This window comes from Trichechus manatus, unplaced genomic scaffold (assembly GCF_000243295.1).
Source record: "Trichechus manatus latirostris isolate Lorelei unplaced genomic scaffold, TriManLat1.0 scaffold00031, whole genome shotgun sequence".
In the NCBI taxonomy this organism is placed as follows: domain Eukaryota; kingdom Metazoa; phylum Chordata; class Mammalia; order Sirenia; family Trichechidae; genus Trichechus; species Trichechus manatus.
Genome location: NW_004443967.1, coordinates 21,767,893 through 21,792,311, shown reverse-complemented (window position 1 = coordinate 21,792,311; position 24,419 = coordinate 21,767,893). Strand labels below are relative to the sequence as shown.

Genomic DNA, 24,419 nt, shown 5'->3' with positions numbered 1-24,419 from the left:
TGCACACAGGTGGGTGTGTAGAGACAGACAGCTGTGCACACAGGTGGGCGTGTAGAGACAGCAGAGAGCGGTGCACACAGGTGGGCGTGTGAGCCCCCACAGTACTACAGACTGACAGACGGGTGGTCGAATGCAATTCTATGTGTGTGCCTGTGATAAACACAGCACAAATTTGTCCTTAACGATAGCCTTCATAGCAAATCTAAAAGATATCCACTATATTATCGGCAGTGCATGTACACCTTGGCTGGCAATGTGTGGTCAAGTGCCGAGTGTCCAGGGCAGATAACCGGTAAGCAGGTACGCACGAGCATACTTGTGTTTACTCACCAGTCCGTAGTGCACAATCTCACATTGTTTCACCACATTTGTGGTGAATTGTGCGCCACAGATGAGTAAACAGGCAGAGGTAAGCTGGTGTGTACCAAGCTTGATGGGCAGTCCGTCCCTGAGTGTGTCCATCACTGGCTTGTGTCCTGCTCCGTCCGCAGTGGGGATGAGCTTTAGGAGCTCCTGCGCGCCCTGGCTGTCACTGTGGTGTCCCTGGGCACGTAGGCACCTCCTCCCCGACCCTCAGTCACACAGCTCTGAGAGCGAAGCCTGAGCCCCGCTTGTCAGTCACAGGCAAGTCCACACAGTTACGTTGCAGGGGCAGGCTCACGCCAACCGGCCCACTGGAGAGGGGGTCCCACTGCCTGTGGTGTTCACACTCCCCGTCAGGCCCTGCAAGGGAAGCCCTCGCCTTGAGGGCGCTTGTCAGCAACAGTTGGAATCTGACGGCCATGGCCTGGGATCAGTCCCCGGGAAGGTCAGAGGGTGCCATCGGCAAGGGAGGGGCTTCTGCCGGGGGTCAAGCAGGTCCTAGGATGCGCAGCGTGTGGGAGCGGAGTCAGGCACCGCCCGCCCCTCACACACTGTCCCCTCAGGGGCCGAGGAGGACCTCACGCTACGGGTGGCGCTCTACGGCCTGCTGTTCCACAGCTATGCTGACCAGGACGACTGGGAGGGCGGCCTCAAGGTGCTGGACGAGGCCATGCAGGTGCTGCCGCGGACGCCCCACCGCCTGTGAGTGCCCCCCCAGTGCCTTTCCCCGAGCACCCGTCACCCCTCCGCAGCGCCCCTTCCCAGAGAAAAGCTGGAGCCTCTCGTCCTTCCACACCCCAGTGGGCGCTAACCCCAAATGATGAATCCTGTGCCTTCGCCTTCCTGCCACAGACCTCCCAGAGCATGCCTGTGCACACACAGGCACTGACACCCTCACGCAGATACCACTCTCACACTCACACACGCTCACACAGATACCACTCCCACACTCCCACACGCTCATACACACCCACACACACTCACATGCTCACATGCCTTCATACACGCTCACACACTCACACACTCACATGCTCACACACTCATACCTAGGCATGCTCACACACACTCATACACGCTCACACACACTCACATGCTCACACACACATGCTGCACATGCTGACACACACAAGCTCACACATGCTCACACATGCTCATACACATGCTGACACTCATACATGCTCATGCACACTCATGCTCACGCATGCTTACACATGCTGACACACTCACACAAACTCACACATGCTCACACACATTCATATCCTGGCATGCTCACACATACGCCCACATGCTTTCACACACTCATACACAGGCCTGGTTTCACATACACATACATACACACCCATACAGACATGCTGTCACACACACTCACACATGCTCACACACCCTCATACACAGACATGCTCTGCTACACATCCATATACACTCACACAGATGTGCTCACAGTGCTTGCACACATTCACACACTCTCACACACACACACACACGCTCTCCCAATGCAGTTTGGACCAGCTGTTCTCAAACATGCCTGAGCAGAGGCATCCCTGAGTAGGGTTCCATTCAGCAGGTGGGGGAAGGACCCCGAAATCTTCATTTTAACAAGCTTCCCACATGATTCTGATGCAGGTGCTGTGGGTCACACTTTGAGAAACACTGTCTAGATATAAACCAAGGAGAGAAAACATTTCCGCAAACACAGCATCATCGCCACACACCCCGGATGGTACTGGAGGGGGGAGCAGTTTGCCTGCTGACAGGGCACATGAAGCCACAGCCCTCTCGGCAGGACTGCACGCACTCACGCACGCACACATACACATGCATGTACACACGTGCACACACTTACACATATGCATGCGTACATGTACACGCATGCACGCACACACACGCACACATTCACACACAAGCGTACACACACATGCATGCACACATGCACACACACACATGCACGCACACGCACGCATGCACGATACCAGCAGAAGGGAGGCCTGGGGGCCCAGGATCCTCCCGAGAGCCTGTCCCCGGGGGTTCATGCTACAAAAGAAAGCTAAGCACAAACCTGACTTCTCCACTTGCTTAGGATTAGAAGTGCTCACTTCTCGTACTTGCTCAGAATTAGAGGTTCTTTATTATTACACACAGTTAGACGTGTGGTTTTTAAACAAATCCACCCACAATTCCATTCCCACCGAAGGACTTTATTTCCCCAGCAAGAATTCCGCAAAAAGAAGAAAGGGCATTTAAAACTCAACATAAAACCACTAACTCACTCAGGTGCCTCTTTGCTTTATCTTTGTAAGTAGGAAAATGGACAGATGATTTAATGAAGTGTGTGTTCTCTGTGTTTTCGTTCAGTGTGAGCACTGATGTCTTTGGATTTTCCTTAGCTTGATTTTCAAGCACATGGTGATTGTGAAGGCCAAGCTGGGCCAGAACTTCTCAATGGAGATACAGAAGTTCAAAGATGAGAGTGAGGACTACCTGGCGCACATGTGGCACCGCCTGGCACTGAACTCCAAGAGCGTCTACGGGGAGCTGAGGTGCTACCACAACGCAATCCAGGCCCTGCAGGTGGGGGCCTCTGCGGGGGGGGCCCTGCAGGTGGGGGCCCTGCAGGTGGGGGCCTCTGCGGGGGGGGCCCTGCAGGTGGGGGCCTCTGCAGGGGGGGCGCTGCAGGTGGGGGCCTCTGCAGGGGGGGGCCCTGCAGGTGGGGGCCTCTGCAGGGGGGGGCCCTGCAGGTGGGGCCTCTGCAGCTGGGGGCCTCTGCAGGTGGGGGCCTCTGCAGGTGGGGGCCTCTGCAGGTGGGGGCCCTGCAGGTGGGGGCCTCTGCAGGGGAGGTCCTGCAGGGGGGGGCCTCTGCAGGGGGGGGCCCTGCAGCTGGGGGCCTCTGCAGGTGGGGGCCCTGCAGCTGGGGGCCTCTGCAGGTGGGGGCCCTGCAGCTGGGGGCCTCTGCAGGTGGGAGCCCTGCAGCTGGGGGCCTCTGCAGGTGGGGGCCTTGGTGGCTTCGAGCTATTCACTGCGGAGACGATTGGGGAGGCATGGGAGGGCCATTAGGGAGGCTTCTGCTAGCAGACAGAGCACACACACGGGGCTAGCCCGAAGCAAGTCTCTCTTGATAACGAGTTGGTCAGCCTGGAGGGGAGTGGGGTCCTTGTGTGCGCCAGGCAGCCTATGTCGGCGTGTGGGGGCCAGGGAGAGTGGGTAAAACCCCAGCAGAAACGCCAGGGCCTCTCCGGAGGGCCCAAGGGGGGCAGAGGTGCAGACCTGGGTGGCGGCTGCAGAGGGAGCAGGGCATGGGGATATTTGCCGGGCGGTGTGCAGCCGCTCCCTCTTCCCACCCCCAAGAACCTGTGGACAAGACAGACCTTCTGCTCCGTGCATGGGGGCTGGCATGTGGGGTTCTGGGGGACACGCTGGCCGTTGGTGGACACCAGAGCCCATGGGCCTGACCTAAGGATGAGAAGGCCATACTTGCTCTCCAGGGACTAAAACAGTCCACGGTTCCCCAAGCTGAAAGCCAGGGGCCTTTAGTGGATGTCTTCAGCGGCATAGGCATCTCTTGAACAGGAGGTTTGCCAGGTGCTGAGTGGCCTTGGGCTGCTCCAGGGTCAGGGACATCCCTGGGGGTAGGGGCAGGGGTGGGTTGGTCAGGAGTCCAGCCCTGCCAGGTGCTGTGGGAGTCCTCCACCAGGGCAGTGCAGAGGCCAGGGTACCACGGGCACCCAGAGCCTGGTTGGCAGCTCTCGATGGCTGTCTGGGGGTCTTGGCGGGTCTCTGCAGGTCTCGGCGGGTCTCGGGGGGTCTCGGGGGGTCTCGGCAGGTCTCGGCGGGTCTCGGGGGGTCTCGGCAGGTCTCGGCGGGTCTTGGTGGATCTCTGCAGGTCTTGGCGGGTCTCAGCGGGTCTTGGCAGGTCTCGGCAGGTCTCCCAGGGTCTCAGCGGCTCTTGGTGGATCTCAGTGGGGGTGAGGTGCCACCCCCTGACCTGGGGCTAGTATGTCCTGGGGGCCCCTGCACCAGCTTCCTATAACCAGAGGTCGAGTCCTCCCTTGCGATAGCCTGGCCAGGGTTCACAGGGTCAGGCAGTGACCAAAGGGACCAGGACGGCCAGCTCGTGAGTGAGGACAGAGGTGCCTGGGCTGCCTGGGCCAGGGCCTGCCAACAGGGACAGCACTCGGCTGGCACCCTATGCTGCAGAACCCAGTCCCTTCTTCCCATTGTCTCAGGTGGACGATGTGGTTTTTAGTGAATTCACAGGGTTGTACGGCCATCGCCACAACCAACATTAGAACCTCTTCATCACCTCAAAATACAAAGCAAGGGCATCTGCCACCACTCCTCAGCCCCCAAGCTCCTGACAACCACTGATGTGTTTTCTGTCTCTAGGGACTTGGCTACTGTGGACACTTCATACACGAGATCAAACAATATGTGATCTTTTGTGTCTGGCTTCTTGCACTTAGCATGATGTTTCCAAGATTCATCCATCGTTCCTTGTTTATGGCTGAAGAATATTCCGTTGTGTGGATGGACCACATTTTGTTTATCCATCGTCTGTCGATGGACATTTGGGTTGTTTCCACTTTGGGGCTGTCGTCAACAACGTTGCTATGAACATTCGTGCACAGGTTTTCATGTAGCCACGTGTTTTTACTTCTCTTGGTTGTATGCGTAGGAGTGACTTGCTGGGTCACATGGTAACTCTAGGGTTAACTTTTTGGGGAATGGCCAGACTGTTTTCCATTTCACATCGCCACCAGCAATGTAGGAGGATCCTATTTTCTCCACATTGTAGCCAACACTTGTCATTTTCCATCATTTTTATCATAGCCGTCCACATGGTTTCGATTTGCATTTCCCTGATGACTAATGATGTTGGGTATCTTTTCACGTGCTTGTTGGCCATTTATACAACTTTTTGGAGAAGTGTCTGCTCAAGTTTTTGCCTACTGTTGATTGGGTTGTTTGACTTTGAGTTGTAGGAATTCTTTTTTTTTGGTCTAGCAATTTTCAAGTTTATTATGCTCTGACTCGTGTAGTCAAGAATGACATCAGCACAGTCTCAATTTTGATACATAAGGTGATGACAACCCTGACTGATGCCCACTTTTAGCTTCACATTTCCAAAGCCTAGATGTGCCCTTTCTCCATCCAGATACAGTAAAATCAACACTGACTTAGGAGGCGTCTTCCCAAATAAGGTGTCAGACTTTATCTAAGGATGTGTCTATTTAGGGCGGCGGGCGCATCGTTGGCCCAGCTGGCTGCTCTCTTCAGTCGCAGTTCAGTAGTTGGCTCTTGTTCTTAGGAAGCTGTTAACTCCAAGGCTTTTTTGTTGTTGTTTTATGTGCTTTAGATGAAGACTTACAGAACAAATTAGTTTCTCATTGAACAATACAAATCGTTTTGTGACATTGGTTGCCAACCCCGTGATGTGTTCAACATTCTCCCCTTCTCGACCTTGGGTTCTCCATTTCCATTCGTCCAGCTTTCCTGTCCTCTCCTGCCTTCTCGTCCTTGCCCCTGGGCTGGTGTGAGCTACAATTATTATTGTTCTATGGGCCTGTCTAATCTTTGGCTGAAGGGTGAACCTCAGGAGTGACTTCAGGACTAAGTTAAAAGGGTGCCTAGGGGTCATAACTCTCAGGGTTTCTCCAGTCTCTGTCAGACCAGTAAGTCTTATCTTTTTTTGTGAGTTAGAATTTTGTTCTACATTTTTCTCCAGCTCTGTCCGGGACCCTCTATTGTGATCCCTGTCAGAGCAGTCACTGGTGGTAGCCGGGCACCATCTAGTTGTGCTGGACTCAGTCTGGTGGAGACTGTGGTAGTTGTGGTCCTTTAGTCCTTTGGACTAATTTTTCCCTCGTGTCTTTGGTTTTCTTCATTCTCCCTTGCTCCCGACAGTGTGGGACCAGTGGAGTATCTTAGGTGGCCGCTCACAAGCTTTTAAGACCCCAGATGCTACTCACCAAAGTAAGACATAGAACAGTTTCTTTATAAACTATGTTATGCCAGTTGAGCTAAATGTCCCCCAAGACCATAGTCTCCAGCCCTCAGCCCAGTAATTCAGTCCCTCAGGGAGTTTGGATGTGTCTTTGAAGCTTCCGTGACCTTGCCTTGGTCAAGTTGTGGTGACTTCCTCAGTATTGTGTACTGTCTTACCCTTCACCGAAGTTACCACTTATCAACTAGTTAGTGTTTTTCCCTCCCCACCCCTCTCCTTCCTCTTAACCATCAAAGATTATTTCTTTCTGTGTGTAAACTTTTTCATGAGTTTTTGTAATAGTGGTCTTCTACAGTATTTGCCCTTTTGTGATTGATTTATTTCACTCAGCATAACGCCCTCCAGATTCATCCACGTTGTGAGATGTTTCCCAGATTCATCATTGTTCTTTATCGTTGTGTAGCATTCCATGGTGTGTATGTACCATAGTTCGTTTTTTCCATTCATCTGCTGATGAGGACTTAGGTTGTTTCCATTTTTTTTGCTATTGTGAATAATGCTGCAATGAACATGGTTGTGCATATGTCTATTCGTGTGACGGCTCTTATTTCTCTAGGATATATTCCTAGGAGTGGGATTGCTGGAAGCGCCATATTGTTTTCCAAAATGATTATACCATTTTACATTGCCACCAGCAGTGCATAAGAGTTCCAATCTCCACACAGCCTCTCCAACACATGTTATTTTCTTTTTTGATTCGTGCAAGTAATGTCAGGGTGAGATGGTATCTCACTGTAGTTTCGATTTACATTCTCTGATGGCTAGTGATCGTGAGCATTTCCTCGTGTGTCTGTTAGCTGTTTGAATGTTTTCTTTGGTGAAGTGTCTGTTCCTATCCTTTGCCCATTTTTTTAATTTGATTATTTATCTTTTTGTTGTAGAGGTGTTGTATTTTCCTATAGATTTTAGAGATTAGACCTTTGTCAGATTTGTCATAGCCAAAAATTTTTTCCCAGTCTGTAGGTTTTCTTTCTACTCTTTTGGTGAAGTCTTTTGATAAGCATAGGTGTTTAATTTTAGAATATTTCAGTTACCTAGTTTATCTTCTGATGTTTGTGTATTGTTGATTATGGTTTGTATCCTACTTATGCCGTGTATTATGGCTTCTAGCGTTGATCCTATTGTTTCTTCTACGATCTTTATAACTTTTGGTTTTATACTTAGGTCTTTGATCCATTTTGAATTAGTTTTTGTGTATGATGTGCTGTATGGGTCCTGTTTTACTTATTCACAGATGCACATCCAGTTTTGCCAGCACCATTTGTTTAAAAGACTGTCTTTTCCCCCCATTTAATGGACTTTGGGCCTTTGTCCAAGATCAGGTGACCATAGGTGGATGGATTTACATCTGGGTTCTCAATTCTGTTTCATTGGTCAATGTGTCTGTCATTGTACCAGTACCAGGCTGTTTTGACTACTGTAGCTGTACAGTAGGTTCTGAGGTCCGGTAGTGCGAGTCCTCCTACTTTATTCTTCTTCAATAGTGCTTTACTTATCCGGGGCCTCTTCCCTTTCCATATAAAGTTAATGATTAGTTTTTCCATCTCATTAAAGAATGCTGTTGGTATTTGGATCGAGATTGCATTGTATTTGTAGGTTGCTTTGGGTAGAATTGACATTTTCACAATGTTGAGTCTGCCTATCCATGAACATGGTATGTTTTTCCATTTATGTAGATTTCTTTTGGTTTCTTGCAATAGTGTTTTATAGTTTCCTTTATATAGGTCTTTTATATCCCTGGTTAGATTTATGCTGAAGTATTCTATTTTTGGGGGGACTATTATAAATGGTATTGCTTTCCTTATTTCCTTTTCATTGTTCTCTTTATTGGTGTATAGGAATCCAACTGATTTTTGTATGTTTATCTTGTATCCTGCTCCTCTGCTGAATCTTTCTATGAGTTCCAGTAGTTTTCTTGTGGAGTCTGTTGGGTTCTCTATATATAGTATCATTGTCATCTGCAAATAGGGATAGTTTTACTTCTTCCTTACCAATTTGGATGCCCTTTATTTTTTTTTTTTCTTGTCTTATTGCTCTAGCTAGGAATTTCAGCACAATATTAAATAGAAGTGGTGATAAAGGGCATCCTTGTCTTATTCCTGTTCTCAAGGGGAATGTTTTCAGACTCTCTCCATTGAGAATGATGTTGGCTGTTGGTTTTGTATAGATGCTGTCTTAGTCATCTAGTGCTGCTATAACAGAAATACCACAAATGGATGGTTTTAATGAAGAGAAGTTTATTTCCTCACAGTCAAAGTAGGCTAAAGTCCAAATTCAGGGCGTCAGATCCAGGGGAAGGCTTTTTCTCTCTGTTGGCCTTCTTCTCTTCAGTGTTCCCCTGGACTAGGAGCTTCTTTGTGCAGGGACCCCGGTCCAAAGGACGCGCTCTGCTCCCAGCACAGCTTTCTTGATGGTATGAGGTCCCCTGAGTTGTAGGAATTCTTTATATATTCTGGATACTCTTTTCTCCCCTTCTGCGGGTTATCTTTTCAAATAACTTTTTCACTTTCTTGATGATATCATTTGCAGAACAAAAGATTTTACTTTTGATGGATTCTGATTTTTTGTTGCTTGTGCTCCTGGTCTCATATCTGAGAAACCCTTGCCCAACTCAGGATCCAGGTCTCAGGTCCTGACAGGGCTGCTTTGCCCTAGGACCTGAGCCCTTTGACCTCAGCATACTCAGCTTTGGCTCGTCCTACCCAAGGCCCTGAGCTCTTTGACCTCAGCAGGCTCAGCCTTGGCCCATCCTCCCTGGGGCCCTGAGCTCTTTGACCTCAGCAGACTCAGCCTTGGCCCAGCCCTAGCAGGATCAGTGCCTGAGGGCTCTCACCCAATGCCCCTCCCCGTGGTGACGTCCTCATCTGTTCTCCTGGGCAGGTCCCACCCGCCCTGCCACCCAGCGCCCAGCCCTATGCACTCAGCCCTCTGCTTGTGCACCGTGGCAACGAGCAGTGCTCTGAATTTGTTCCTTCTGCTGCTTGCTTCCTCCTGAGCCCCCCGCTAGAATATACATCCCACGGGGGAGGGCAGGGGCCAACCTAAATGTGCAGGTAAGAGCGCAAGTTGCAATGGGAGCAGACTCGCTGGGGACCCGCTCAGGGGGCCTGCCGGCGAGGCAGCCCGAGGGACGGCAGGAGCGGCAGGGCAAAGGGATGTCCTCTACATGCGGCATAGGAAAGCAAGCAACAACACACCCCAGAAGGTCTTGAGGAACCTGACGCAGCCCTGCTCATCGTGACCAGGCTGTCCCGTCACAGCAGGGGTGACAGGAGCCGGCACCGCCGGCAAGCTAGCTAACAGCCAGCGCATCCCAGAAACCAAATCTCCAGCACTAGTTTCTCAGGATGCTGACTTGTCAGGAACCGAACCTCAGTCCCTGTTCTTGATCCCCAAGAAACCCGAGAGTGCGTGGCAGAAGGTGGACTACATCCTGGAGCTAGGTGAGTGGCTGTACTACCAGCAGTGCCCTCTAGAGGACGTGCTCTTCCACCTCACATGGGCCATCGAGATCCTGCTGGCCATGCAGCACCCCCGCAGGGCCGACCAGCCAGGAGGTGAGGAAAGTCCCCTCCGGCTGCAGTACTGTCACGGTCCTCGCGTCCCTCGTCAGCCCTGGGGATGAGGTGGGCTCCCAACAGGTCTGTTCCCCTAGTGCCCCCACCCAGCCATTGCACCATCAGTGTAAAAGGCCGAGTCAGTGTTGGAACCACTCCAGCTGGGCTGATCCTGTGGCAGAGGGCCCGACGCACGCTGGTCCCGGTACCTAATGGTGTCAGCGCTCATTGCTCAGTTCTCCCAGTGCCAACTCTCAGACCCCACTCATGACAGCTGGTGGGATGGGGGTGCTATGGTTTAGGCTGAGGTGGGGGTCTGCTAAGCCCAAAGGTGCTGGGGAGGGGGCAGCCCAGACAACTCTCTGGAATTATCCGGAATCATCGGGAGTTTTAGGAGCCACACTGCCCAGGCCCAACCAAGGCTTCTAGTATGGTGGGTCTGGGCACAGCAGGCATGGGGTCTCTGGGGCACCCAGGGGGCCCTGCCTCGGGGGCAGCACTTGGGAGTAGACGACAGGACGCTGAGGCTAGAGGGGACCCCACAGCCATGCCTGTGGGGACCTCCTTGGGGGGGCGGCAGGCTGAGAGGGGACACCTGCCCTGATGGGCCCCAGCGTCCAGAGCACAGACTTCCCACAATGGGCCCTGGAATAGGGGCCCAGCCAAGAGGGGTGGTAGGCACTGGGCACTGTCCCCTCCGACACAAGGGCACTGAGGGCACCAAGGCATCTGCAGGCCCTCAACAGCCCCAGTGACGACTTGCTGGCAGGGGTGAACGGGGGGTCTACCACTTGCCAGCATGCTCACAGCTGCACCCCTGTTCTCAGAGGAGCACACACCCCTTCAAGCAGCCCTGGAGGGGTCAGACACCCCTCCAGCGATGGTGGAGGCGGGGACAGCATCCTTGGAGAGCCTCAGGGACGTGAGGCAGCTGGATGCGCTGGCCTGCGCCCACATCCTGCTGGCGCTGGTCTTGTCCCCGAGCTCACCCCAGTACCAGGACTGCTGCCTGACAGCGTACACCTTCGTCAGGCACATCTGGCAGGTGAGACTGGCCAGTCGCCAAGGCTGGGGGGCACGCGAGACCCATGCCACCCTGAAACCCACACTCCACCAACCAGAGGTCATTCTAGAGCCTTCTTTGAGAAGCACCATCATGTTGGCCATTGTCTTAGTCATCTGGTGCTGTTATAACAGAAGTACCACAAGTGGGTGGCTTTAACAAACAAATTTATTCTCTCACAGTCTAGGAGGCTAGAAGACCAAATTCAGGGCGCCAGCTACAGGGGCAGGCTTTCTCTGTTTGTCAGCTCTGGGGGAAGATCCTTGTCATCAATCTTCCCCTGGTCTAGGAGTTTCTCAGTGCAGGGACCTCAGGTCCAAAGGACATGCTCCACTCCCGGAGCTTCTTTCTTGGTGGTATGAGGTCCCTCTCTCTCTGCTGGCTTCTCTCTCCTTTTATCTCTTGTAAGATAGAAGGTGATACAGGCCACACCCCAGGGAAACTCCCCTTACATCACATCAGGGCTGTGACCTGAGTAAGGGTGGTACATCCCACTGTAATCGTCTTGAACATAACCTCATCTTGCTTCATTAATCACAGGCAGAGATTAGGATTTACAACACATAGAATAATCACATCAGATCACAAAATGGCGGACTGCCACACAATACTGGGAATCATGGGCTAGCCAAGTTGATACACATTTTGGAGGACACAATTCAATCCATAACAGTCATTCTAGAGCCTCCTTTGGGAAACATAGCTGCCAATTAAAGAGAGCAGAGTCCTTCCAGTTTCGGGACCTTCACAATGTGAGCACATTTTCCTCCATCAGCCTCAGTGCTCTCCCCCTGCTTGGCTGTCTCACCAGCATTACACACCAGAAGAGACGAGGCCGCCCTTGACTCCTGACCAGCCCCCAGCTCCCTCCTCTTCCTGACCCCTTTGCAGGGGAACCTCCTGCACCTCCAATGTCCAAGCCAAGCCGGCCCCGCCTCCTCCTGAACCCCTCCCCCAGCCTTTGCCCCCTACCGCTGCACCCCACTCCGGGCTGGGCGTCACTGCCTTGACCAGGTGGACAGATGAAGTGATGGTGTGTGACTGTGGGCACGAGTGTCCCTGAGGGCCTGTGGATGCAGTGCACCAGCTCACGATGTGCAGCCGGAAGCTGGGCCTGTGTCTGCATCTAGGGTTGCAAGTTAGGGCCTCTTTCTCTCTCTCTTTCTTTCCTTCTCTCTTTACTTTGTCTTTCTTTCAGATTTCCTTGTTAACAGCAGGAAACTCAATTTCAGAAAGCAAAACTCTAGCTGCAAGTAGTTCACCTTTGTTATTACCAAAAAAGGAGAAAGAAAAAAGCAAAGAGAAGAAGGAGAAGGAGAAAGGCAAAGAGAAGGAGAAGAGCAAGGACACCAAGCAGGTACCACGAGTGGGTGGTGCATGTGGCCACCTGTCCTGGCAGCCTTGGCTCGGTGTCCCAGCAGCAGGGCGGGGGACAGGGCACAGACTCAGGCCAGGGCAGGTCCTCACATGTCAAGTGGAGTTGGCCGTGAAGGAGGTGGCCCTCGCCGCTGGAGAAGTGACCTCACACAGTCTTCTGCCCTGGGTGCACAGGCACGGCCTTGGCCTTGAATATGCTTTAGGGATGGAGACATCTCTGGGGCAGGAGAAGAGCAGGTGGGAGCCCTGGGTGCACACCGCATCTCTACCCTGGAGTAGTAGCTGCTGGGCTGGCTGAGGAAGCCGCGTGTCCACACAGCATTCAGAACCAACACCCACCCTGGGCTCTGGCGGGAGTGCTGTGCACTTACGCATCCTGTGCCCAGTGAGCACCACGTACGGGGCCGAGGTGCTGCAGAGCCCTGCTCCTGAGGCACCCGCCTGCCAGCAAGGCATTCTAGATTTGGGCACCCATGTAGACTGGATGCAGAGCACCCTGTGCAGGGGGCAGTAGGCGTCCAGGGCTTCAAAAGTAAAACCAACTTGGCTGCCGTGATCCAGGGAGGGCAGCTGTCGTGTGGGGCCAGGGCTGCGGGGAGCGAGACTCCCCTCAGCGCCCCAAGAATGTGTCTTCCTGAGGCTGGCCCCCATGTAGCTGACTGTGTGGACACAGTTCCTAGCCCCACTTGTTAAAGTAGATCTCAAATTCTCGCCTTCACAGTCTCAAACCCCTGTTCCCGGCAAACGACCTGAGGCTCTGCCCACCAGTGTGGAGGAGTGGGCTTCCTACTCCTGCCCCGAGGAGATCATGGCACTATTTAAGCAGGACAGGAGCGACTTCACTGTCAACCCATCGAGCATCCAGAAGCCCGTAAGTGGACCCGAAGGAACCGCGGGGCTGTGGTGGCCCAGCGTCGTGTCGTCTCGGTTGGTAGCTGCCTCCAGAACACATTCTGTACTGAAATACAGCCCAGGGGGGAGCACACGCATGACTAAGGAGGGGCACATTGTGTCATCACCCAGGCTTTGTCCACCCCGGGGCCCACAGCCCCTTCCCCACTGCCACGCTCTTTCTCCCCTGACAACGCTGGTCGGCCAACACCAGAGGGAAGCACTGCCTTTTCTTCCGCATTCATCCCCAAGAACACGTGCCTAAATGCAACACTTCAGTCCTGTGAGTTCGTTTCCCATTGCCGCTGTAACTAATCATCCCAAACTCAGTGGCTTAAAGCAGCATAAGTTTATTCTCTCACAGTGCTGGGGGCCAGAAGTCTGCAACAGTGTCCCAGAGCAGAAATCAAGGACCACACTCTCTCCCAAAGCTCTAGAGGCGGATCCTGCTTTGCCTCTTCCAGCTTCCGGTAGCCCCAGGCATTCTTCGGCTTATGGCCGAATCACTCATCTCTGCTTCCATCTTCACGTGGCCTCCTTCTCTTGTGTGTGTGAAATCTCGCTCTTCCTCTCTCTTATGAGGACTCTCGTGATTGAATTTTGGGCCCAGCTGGTTGATCCAGGATAATCCTCTCATCTTGAGATTCTTATCTAATCACATCTTTTTTAGACATATAAGGTTACGTTCACAGGTTACAGAGATTAGGATCTGATCTTTGGGGCCATTATTCATCCTGCCTGTTGTTGAGCTTTATACAAATGGAATCATTCAGCACATAATCTTTAGAGCTTGACTTCTTTCACGCATCATGTTTGTGGGATTCACCATGTTCACCTTTGTGTACAGTTCGTTCATTGCGGTCGAGTATTGCCTTGCACAAAAGGACCGAACTTTGTTCACCCATTCACCTGCGGATGGGCAGTCACCACTGGACGTCTGGGTTGCTTCCAGTTCTTGGCTGTTACAAACAAAGCTGCTATGAGTATGTGTGTACACGTACCCTGGTACCCGCACGCCCATGTGTTTGGAGTATAGGCCCAGCAGTAAAATTTCTGGATCATAGAATATGTATTTCCTCAACTATAGTAAAACCCATTGCCGTCGAGCCAATGCCAACTCATGGCGACCCCACATGTTACAGCAGAACTGCTCCATAGGTTTTCTTGGCTGTGATCTTTACAGAAGCAGATCGACAGGCCTTTCTTCCACGGCATCCCTGGGTGGGTTCAAACCGCCAACCTTTCAGTTAGTAGACAAGTGGAAACAGTTTGTGCCACCCAGGGATGTTGACAAACTGACTTCCAAAGGAGTTGTACCAGTTTCCATTACCACCTTCAGCGAGTGAGAGCTCCCACTGCCCCACATCTTCGCCAAGCTAGTGTTGTTGTTCAGCTTTTTAGTTCTGGCCGTTCTGGTGGGAGCACACTGCTTTAAATGGACACTTGCCTGATTACAGTGGGGTTGAACACCTTTTCACATGCTCACTGGCTATTGGGATGTTGTCTTCTGCAACGCGTCTGTTCAAATCCTGTGCCCACATTGTATTAAACTTTCTGTCTTTTCCTTATCGATTGGAGGAAATTCTTTATATATTCTGACAGGAACGCTGTAACGATTATATGAATAGCAAACCATCTTCTTCTACTTCGTTGCTTGCCTCTTAACTCTCATAATGGGGTCTTTTAATGAATTGTTGTTGTTGTTAGGTGTTGTCGAGTCGGTTCCAACTCATAGCGACCCTATGTACAACAGAACGACAAACTGCTTGGTCCTGCACCATCCTCACAATCATTGCTATGCTTGAGCCCATGGTTGCACCACTGCGTCAATCCATCTCGTTGAGGGTCTTCTTCTTTTTTACTGACCCTTTACTTTACCAAACATGGTGTCCTTCTCCAGGGACTGATCCCTCCTGATAACATGTCCAAAGTATGTGAGACATAGTCTCACCATCCTTGCTTCTAAGGAGCATTCTGGCTGTACTTTTTCCAAGACAGATTTGTTTGTTCTTTTGGCAGTCTGTCTTAGTCATCTAGTGCTGCTATAACAGAAATACCACAAGTGGATGGTTTTAACCAAGAGAAGTTTATTTCCTCACAGTTAAAGTAGGCTAAAAGTCCAAATTCAGGGCATCAGCTCCAGGGAAAGGCTTTTTCTCTCTGTCGGTCTTCTTCTCTTCAGTGTTCCCCCCGGCTAGGAGCTTCTCTGCACAGGGACCCTGGTTCAAAGGATGCACTTTTCTCCCGGCACTGCTTTCTTGATGGTATGAAGTTCCCCGTCTCTCTGCTCACTTCTGTCTTTTATATCTCAAAGGATTGCCTCAGTACACCATCCAATCTTGTAGACTGAGTCCTGCCTTACTAACACAACTGCCACCCATCCTCCCTCATTAACATCATAGAGGCAGGAGTTACAACACACAGGAAAATCACACAGTACCAGGAATCATGGCCCAGCCAAACTGACACACACATTTTTTGGGGGGACATAATTCAATCCATGACATCCCACCCTTTGGCCCCCCAAAAATCACATCCTTGCAACATGGAAAACATATTCACCCCATCATATCATACCAAAAGTCTTAACTCCAAGTCCAAAATCCAAAAATTCCTCTTTATCTGTGAAATCTAAAATACAAGTTATCTGCTTCCAAAGGTACAATGGCAGAACAGGCACAAGCTAGACATTTCCATTACAAATGGGAGAAACTGGCGAGAAAGAAAGGATAACAGTCACCGAACAAGTCAGCAGAACACACTACATTAGCCCTCAAGGCTTTGAAAATAATTCTCTGTTCTCTGAGACAATTTATACAATAGCCCTGACCTCCAGACTCTAGGCATTGGCCACAGTCTCTGGATTTTGAATGGAAGCCCCTCAGCCCTGGGCTTCAGCTCCGCCTTCCAGGCCCACTGGAACAGCAACTCTGCTCCCTTGGCTTTAGGAACACCATTCTCTTAGTCCATCGGAGTGACAACTCCACGCTTAGAAACACCAGAGGCTATGGCTCCACCCTTTGAAACCCCTGAGGTCATGGCCATACCTTTTGAGACCGAGGCAGGTCAGCTTGTGTCCCTTGTCTCTTCAGCTTGTTTTCTGGTTGATTGGCCTCTTGGCTCCTCAGGCCTCATGCCCACATCTGCCCTGCTGGCGCAAGTGTTCCAAAGCTAGGTAGCTCCACCAATAAGTGCCCAGAGGCACCCCACTCCACCAGGAAACGTCATGCACACAGCCACTCAGCTAGCTTGCTCCGTGGGTTGGCAAGCCTAGCTCCACTGATAAGTACCTGGAGGCACCCCACTCCTGGTACCAAATGTCTTAGGCTGGGTTCTCTAGAGAAGAAAACCAGTAAAGCATATAAATATATATGCAGAGAGATTTATATCAAGGAAATAGCTTGCACAATTGTAGAGGCTAAAACGTCCCAAGTCTACAAATCAGGGTAGAGGCCCCTCCCAGTTCACGTAGCTGCAGAAGCTGGTGAACCCAAGGTCAGCAGGTCGGAGAGGAGCTCCCGCTCATAGGCTGTGGAGGTCAATGAATTCCAAGATCAGCAGACAAGACCACAAGGTTTCTCCTGATTCACGTAGCTGCAGGGGCTGGCGAACCCAAGGTCAGCAGGTCAGGGAACCAGACTCTTGCTCACAGGCTGAGAAGTTCGACGAATTCCAAGATCAACAGGTAAGCTGCTAGCTCAAGTCCCACGAACCGGAGGTGAGACAACAAGAGGCAGCTGCTGAGTCTGGAACAAGCCAAAAACCTTGGCAAGGCGAGCAGGCAGAAGGTAACCGGCAGAAGGCAGAGAGATGAAGCTGAGAGGGTGGTGAGCTGCCACAGGCCCTGCCTCCGCCAGTACCACTCAGCAGATTCCATCATGGGGGTGATCACAACATTATACAACTGCTAAAACACGGAGAATAATGGTCTAGCCAAGTTGACATACAATCTTAACCATCACATAGTCCATGGTATATTCAATATTCTTTGCCAACATCATGATTCAAAGGCATCATTTCTTCTTCAGTCTTCCTTACTTAATGATTAGAGATTCTTAATTTTAATGTAATGAAACTTATTAATCTTTTCCTTCGTGATTAGGGCTTTTCTGTGTGTTCAGTTAAAAAAGAGAAAGGTTTTCTTCTCAAAAGTCATGGAGATATTAGATTATTTTTCCAAAAGCTTCATAGTTTTACCTTTAAGATTTAAATCTACAATCTACCTGAAGTTGATTTGTGTGTGTGGTGTGAGATACGGGATCAACTTTGTGTTTTTAAATAAGGAGATCCAATTGTCCCACCACCATTGATTGAAAAAGTCACTTGGCCCCTCTTCTTTGCAGCGCCCCATTTGTCATGAATCAAGTGTTTCTGGGCTGTTCCATTGGTTTAATTGTCTATCCCAGCACCAACATCTCACGGTCTTAATTACTGTAGCTTTATAACCTTGAGTGTTGTAGAGAAAGTCCCACCACATTGCTCTTCAAGAAGGTCTTGGCTAGTCTTTGCATTCTGCATTGTGTTTCCATATGTATTTTAAAATCAGCTTGTCAAGTTTCATCTAAAAAAAAAAAACTGACAGAGAACAGTATTGAGTCTTCCAATTCACGAATGTGATGCATCTCTTCGTTCATTTAGGTCTTCTGTAATTTCTCTCGATAATGGACTAGTTTTCTGCAAACACAGTTGAGCACGTGTTGTGTGCCTGGCACTGTGCTTACCCTGTGAAGGATAGAGTTCTTTGCAAAAAGACCCAGAAGCTAATGGGCTCACATTCCTCCCCATTCTCTGACCTTACGTGTCGGTTGTGTGTTTATGCAGACCTACAGTTTATATTACCTGGACCACTTGGTCAATGCCCTGAAGGAGATGTTCCTTCATGAGCTCACGATCCCAGTTCTTCAGTTGGGTGTACTCATCGCGGACTCCGTGGTGGAAAGCAAGAGCCTTGCAGACCTCTACCACCTCAGGTCAGTACAGCTGCCTGATTTCAAAACCAAACCAAACCCGTTGCTGTCGAGTCGATTCTGACTCATAGGGACCCTGTAGGACAGACTAGAACTGCCCGATACGGTTTCCAAGGAACAGCTGGCGGATTCGAACTGCTGACCTTTTGGTTAGCAGCCAAGCTCTTAACCAGTGTGCCACCAGGGAGACTGGAAAACATTTAAGTGCTAGATGATTGAAAATGTCCTCAAAGCAATATAAGAGCAAACAGCCTTTTTTAAAATTAGTAGTGTAGTTGACTATATGTGTAAATAATAGTCTCTAAAATTTGTAAAGTCAAACAAATCAAAATAATTGAATATTTTTAAAATGATATTTTTATTTTGGATCTTCTACCTGATCTTAATAATTGTACTTTTGTTATTAAGAGAGTGTCCTTGTTTTTGGGAAGTGCACACTGAAGTGTTTAGGAGTAAAGGGGCATGATGTCTCAACTCACCTGCAAATAGTTTAGAAAAAATATGTGTGCGTGTGTACGCGTGTGTGCGTGCATGCACACACGTGTGGAGAGGAGGGGGAGAGAATGATAAAGTAAATGTGCGTGTACACACACGTGTGGAGAGGACAGGGAGAGAATGATGAAGTGAGTGTGGGTGTGTGTGCACACATGTGTGGAGAGAGGAGGGGAGAACGGTAAAGTGAATGTGGTAAGGTGTTCACAACCAGGGAAACTGAGTGAAGAATGTGTGAGAATTCTTTATAGTGTTAGTGCAATTTTTCTGTAAACCTGAAATCATTTCAAAATAAAGTTGTTTTAAAAGTATCATATCAGAGCTTGTCTGCTTGAAGTTGAGATGAGGGGGCCAGAGCCCCACCAGCTGTGCCTGATCCTTACCTCTGATGGTGACTCTGAGACAATACAAATGTATTAAATAAATACATGAGTAAATGATTTTAAAATTTCTATCTGAGATTTGTCAGAGCCATCTGTCTTTTCTAGTAATTTCACGTAGCTTAAAAAAATCATTAAAAATATAACCAAATTGTACATTTATTTTTGAAGTTTGCCAATTTTTACACCGTATGCTGAAACAATTCCCACAGTTTCATTTTCTGGCTTACTCTCTGCTCCATAACACGTAAATTCCTCTTAGACTTGCACAAGTGTGTCACGATTTGAAGCTGAGAGAAGCAGCCACCTACCACGAGGAAGTGGTTGGGCAGACGTACATCGGCGAGATGGAGCAGGCGAGGTGTGTTTGCTGTGACACCGCGCGGGCCTCTGTGGTTTAGCTTAAAGCAGGCCTATAAAGATGAGTGATCGGCCCACTGGCACGCTGAGCTAGGAACTGGGACAGCGTGCCCTGAAGTAAAGCAAGTTAGTGGACCACGGGCTTTGTCCGCTGACCACTCGGCTCCACGGTGCCGTCTGCTCCCAGCTCAGAAAGGGATGGGAGGGAGGCTTCTCGTACGGTGGGGTGTCCTGGGCAGGCCATGTACCCCTCTGCCGAGCACGGACAGGGCATGTGCACGGAAGTGCCCTTGGGAGCTGGCGTGCACCCGTGTGCCGTCCGAGTGCCAGAGCCACCCTCACTGTTTCACTCAAGGAACGGGCGTCTGGTCAAAAGATGGGTTCTGTGGCCCGCTGCTGAGAGGTGCGGTCAGGGGCAGCCGGAAGGTAACCCCAAGCCAGGCAGGGCTAGGTCCTCCCACGAGCCTTTCTCCCAGGGCTCTGCCTACCCACCTACCTGCTGCAGTCAGGCCCCCACCTCCAAATACCTCCACCCACCTCTGTGTGGTCAGGAGGGCCTGTGGGTCCCCTCCATGCCCCACCTAAGCCCCTGGGCAGGTGTGGGGAGGCACAGAGCCTTTGGGGTCACCAGAAGCAGCCCTGCCGCTCCACTGAGTCTCCTAGAAGCCTTGCCATGCTGGATAGTGGGGCGTTGGGAGGACCCTCAGCCCAGAGCCTGGGGGCCCAGCGGGGGGTGGGGGGTTGTTGCATATAAACGCTCCAGCCAGTGGTCAGGGAAGTCTGAACGTGGTGGAGGATGGGGAGGGGCATGGGCAGGACACCCAGGGGGGTCAGAGGCCTGAGCAGGAGAGAAAGGGGGCCTTGCTCAGAGCAGAGGGTGGGGAGGTGGGGGAGGGCAGTAGGCTGAGAGGTTGGGCAGGGTAGGCGTGGGGGGAGCCTTGCCTGGCTCCTGTTGCAGGGTGAGCGCTAGAGGGTTGAAGTGGGGTGACCATGCTTCCCTTTTCTCAGGACCACCTGGAGCCGGGCTGTGCGGAGCAGTGGGGACAGGGAGGGGGCCCAGGTGGAGCCAGCAGCCTAAGGCCAGGGTGTGGCCAGAGAGTGGTGGGAAGTGGACTGGCCAGAGCTCAGAAGGAGGCCTTGCCTTTCTGAGATGGAGGGACCCCTATGGGCAAGCAGGCGGGCAGGCAGGAGGCAGGGAGGTGGGTGGGCCAGGATGCAGGGGGCAGGGGGCAGGGGGCAGGCAGGAGGCAGGGAGGTGGGTGGGCAGGTGGGCAGGAGGCGGTGGGCAGGTGGGCAGGATGCAGGGGGCAGGGGGCAGGCAGGAGGCAGGGAGATGGGGCAGGCGGCAGGCAGCAGGCGGGCCTCCCTGGAAGCACCCCCTTTGAGAAGTGCATTGACACTGGTCAGCAGAAGCTGGAAGCAGGAGCCTGCAGTTGGGGGGAAGATGGGCTGCAGGAGTAACTGGGGTCCTCTGTGCTGCCACATTATGGGAGTTTTTTAATCTTTGTAAGCACTTTTTTGTGAATAATAGCTTCTCATAGCTGCCTTAACTTGTATTTCTTTGATTGCTATGAAGCTGGACATTTTTACGTACATGGTGGTTGTTGTATTTCTTCTGCTGTGTGTTGTCTTTTTCACTTACATCAGCTGCAGAAAAGAGATCGCCTTGAAAAAAGAGAAAAACAAGGAGCCCCTGCTGGAGGACAGCCTGCCGGTGCTGACCGAGCTGATGGCCCCAGCACAGCCAGAAGCCATCAGACCCCTGGTGGCCAAGGACAAGGTGAGGAGCAGTGCCGGAAGGCCAGAGCTGGCCAGTGAGCCAGATGTGTTTGTCCTCTGTGCAGTGTAGCCAAAATCTTGGGTTGGTGGGAAACCAGAAATGCATGACACGTCCCTCCTGAGAGGTCCTGGGCGTCTTCCAAGAAGATGGGATTCACATGCACAGCAGACTCCGTGGGTGTTTGTCCAGGGCCCACGCAGCAGCAGTCCAGCGAAGAAGGGTGCAGGAGAGCAGGGGCTCCCGGGGCGGAGGTGGCACCGGGCAGGGTGCAGCCCCGAAGCCAGAGAGCGGCCCCTGTGGCCTCCTGACTGCCCATTCACTGGCTCCCTCGAGACCACGGGACCCTCTGCACGGGTTTGCCAGTTGTGAAGTCACCATCCCAGCCACAGCCATGCTCCGAAGCAAGAGCAGCTCCACTCTAATAAAAGGACCTTTGTCTCCACCAGAGATTCAGATCCCTGTGTATGAGCTAGGTGGTGGGTGGTGGCAGGAGTACCATGGCGTTGCTCCCTTTGGGCTCAAGGTGTGACTGCCACCCAGGGCCGCTGCATCACAGGTGCGCTGGTGTGTCCCCCCGGCCAGGGTGCTGCTGACACAGGGTCAGGAGGGAGCCCATGCCGGGGTCCCAGCTTAGGAGTCAGTGGGAGCTGCTGGCTGAGCGCGGTGGGACCAGCTCTATTATCCAATGGAGGGTCACGGAGGACCCAGGGAGCCAGCCCTGGAACCGGTTCTGACGAAGCCAAAGTGGGCTGGTCAGGTGGGAGGTGGTGGGTGAGAAGAGACATGTCAAGGTGCGCACAGAAGTTTGTCAGGAAAACGGGGACGGGGACGCTGGAACAGAGGTGCACATGTGCCTGCATGCGTGTGAGGGCACGAGGTCTGGGGCGCCTCAGCGCCCTCGGAAGCCGCTCCCCAGTGTGGGCTGAGGGCTTCGGTACAGATGCAGCTCCTGCTAAAGGCAGCTTCCGTCACCCGTCGCCCGAGAGACAAGGCGTTGGGGTCTTCGTGTCTTGCAGATACTGAAGGTGAACAGTGAGACTGGGAAAGGCCTGGACGGGGCATCCTTCCCCCTCCTGTGGACCCTCAAGGCGGAGGTGCTCCTGGAGATGGATCTGCAGCAGCCGGCAAGGCTGCTCCTTGCCGAGGCGCGCCTGGCCTTCCAGGTGGGAAGCCGCCCCTTGTCCACGGCCCCTCGGTGGCCCCACCACCCACCCACTCCCTCTCTGGGCAGTCCCCAGTCTGATCCTCCCGGCCCCCCAGGCCCTGCAGCGGCAGGGCGCTGCCCTGCTCCCTGCCCCTCCACTCCTGCTGAAGGCCTGACGCTCGGGAGGGCCCGCCAAGTGTGGGTGAGCCTCTAACAGAATCCCTGCAAGAGCGTCAGGAGGGCCGCAGACCTCAAAGGGCGCAGAAGGCATCGCCCAGCCCACTGCCTCCAAATGCCACGAACCACGAAGGCAAGGGGATAGCGTAAGGTGTGCTGGCCAGAGCACGTGTCCCGACTCCAACGGCCATCTGCAGGGCCCCTCTGACCCCCAAGAGGTGATTGGGTGTCGGAGAAAAAGACAACAGCAACGAAAGATAGCAGTCCGTAGAGTCGAGGTTTGAGGTTTGCTTTGAAACCATGCGTGGGTGAGAGTGCAGGATGCGCGGAGGTGACTGTGGGGCTGGGGACAGGCCGTGGGGCCCATCAAGCTGGCCGCTCACTTTTGTGCTCATCTGGGAACGTCCGTTATAAATAGTTCATGTGCTACCGAAGAGGTCGACAACAAACCTGACCTGTATGTGTGTGTGTGTGCGCATGTGTGTATGTACGAGTGTATCTTGGTACGTGTGCATATGTGTATGCATGTGCATGTCCGTGTATATGTGTGTGTGTGTAGGTGTGTGCATGTGTGTGCATGTATGTCCGTGTATATGTGTATGTGTGTAGGTGTGTGCATGTATGTCTGTGTATATGTGTATGTGTGTACGTATAGATGTATGTGTGTCTGTGTATATGTGCATACGTGTATGCATGTGCATGTATGTGTATATGTGTGTATGTGTGTGCTTGTGTGTATGTACATGTATATGTGTGTGTGCATGTGTGTATGCATGTGTGTATGTGTGTGCATATCTGTGTATATGTGTATGTATGTGTGCATATGTATATGTGTGTATGTATGTGTGTACATATGTGTGTATGCAAGTATGTATGTATATGTGTGCATGTATATGTATGTACTGCTGTGTGTGCATATATGTGTGTGTTTGTATATGTGTATATGTGTGTGTTTGTGTATATCTGTGTATAAATATATGTGTAAATATGTACATGGATACGTATATGTGTGTATGTTGTGTACACGTATGTATGTGTATATATGTATGTACTTGTGTAAATGTGTATATGTGTGTGTGAGTGTGTATGAGGAGCCATGGTGGCACAGTGGTTAACATGCTCAGCTGCTAACCAAAAGGTCACAGTTTGAACCCACCAGCCACTCCAGAGGAGAAAGATGTGGCAGTCTGCTTCTGTAAAGATTTACAGCTTTGGAAACCCTATGGGCAGTTCTACCCTGTCCTTCAGGGTCACTATGAGTCAGAATTGACTCAATAGCAGTGGGTTTGGTTTTGGTTATATATTTGTGTGTGTACATATGTGTAGGTACGTATGTGTGAATGTGTGCATATGTGTACATGTACATGTGTGCACTATGTGTACGCATGTGTGCGTACATGTGTGTACTGTGTATACATATGTGTGCAGGTTTATATATGCATTGTACCTGTGTATGTGTGTGAATGTGTATGTACGTGTGCACATGTGTGGATGTGTGTGCATGTATATATGTGCCTGCATGTGTATATATGTGTACGTGTGTGAGTGTCCCCCTCTGTATATCTTTTGTAGGAGCTTGATGACCCTTGTGCAGAATCAAAGTGCTGGTACCTTCTAGCTCAGCTGGCAAATAAGGAAAATAACTACGGACAGGCTGAGAAAATGATTGAGAGGGCCCAGCGCCTGGGCGGGAGTGAGGACTTTTGGTACCACTCCACCCTGACGCTGGCAGAGACAATCCTGTCCTTAGAAAATGGGGCGAGACACACGCGGGTGAGGAGGGGCCCGTGCGGGTGGGACACACGCGGGCGAGGAGGGGCCCGTGCGGGTGGGACACACGCGGGCGAGGAGGGGCCCGTGCGGGTGGGAC

At 51.7% G+C, this 24,419-nt stretch overlaps 1 protein-coding gene across 1 annotated transcript in view; it reads left to right on the top strand.

The window, feature by feature from the left end:
- Nucleotides 1-24,419, top strand: part of CFAP46 (cilia and flagella associated protein 46) — a 115,371-nt gene that overhangs the window by 47,409 nt on the left and 43,543 nt on the right. The window contains exons 26-36 of the mRNA XM_004374988.1: nt 927-1,065; nt 2,748-2,931; nt 9,759-9,927; nt 10,767-10,963; nt 12,180-12,354; nt 13,054-13,229; nt 18,071-18,219; nt 19,351-19,449; nt 21,096-21,228; nt 22,245-22,391; nt 24,122-24,322. Of these exons, the coding sequence (XP_004375045.1) occupies nt 927-1,065; nt 2,748-2,931; nt 9,759-9,927; nt 10,767-10,963; nt 12,180-12,354; nt 13,054-13,229; nt 18,071-18,219; nt 19,351-19,449; nt 21,096-21,228; nt 22,245-22,391; nt 24,122-24,322 (1,769 nt within the window). The remainder of the gene's footprint in view (nt 1-926; nt 1,066-2,747; nt 2,932-9,758; nt 9,928-10,766; nt 10,964-12,179; nt 12,355-13,053; nt 13,230-18,070; nt 18,220-19,350; nt 19,450-21,095; nt 21,229-22,244; nt 22,392-24,121; nt 24,323-24,419) is intronic.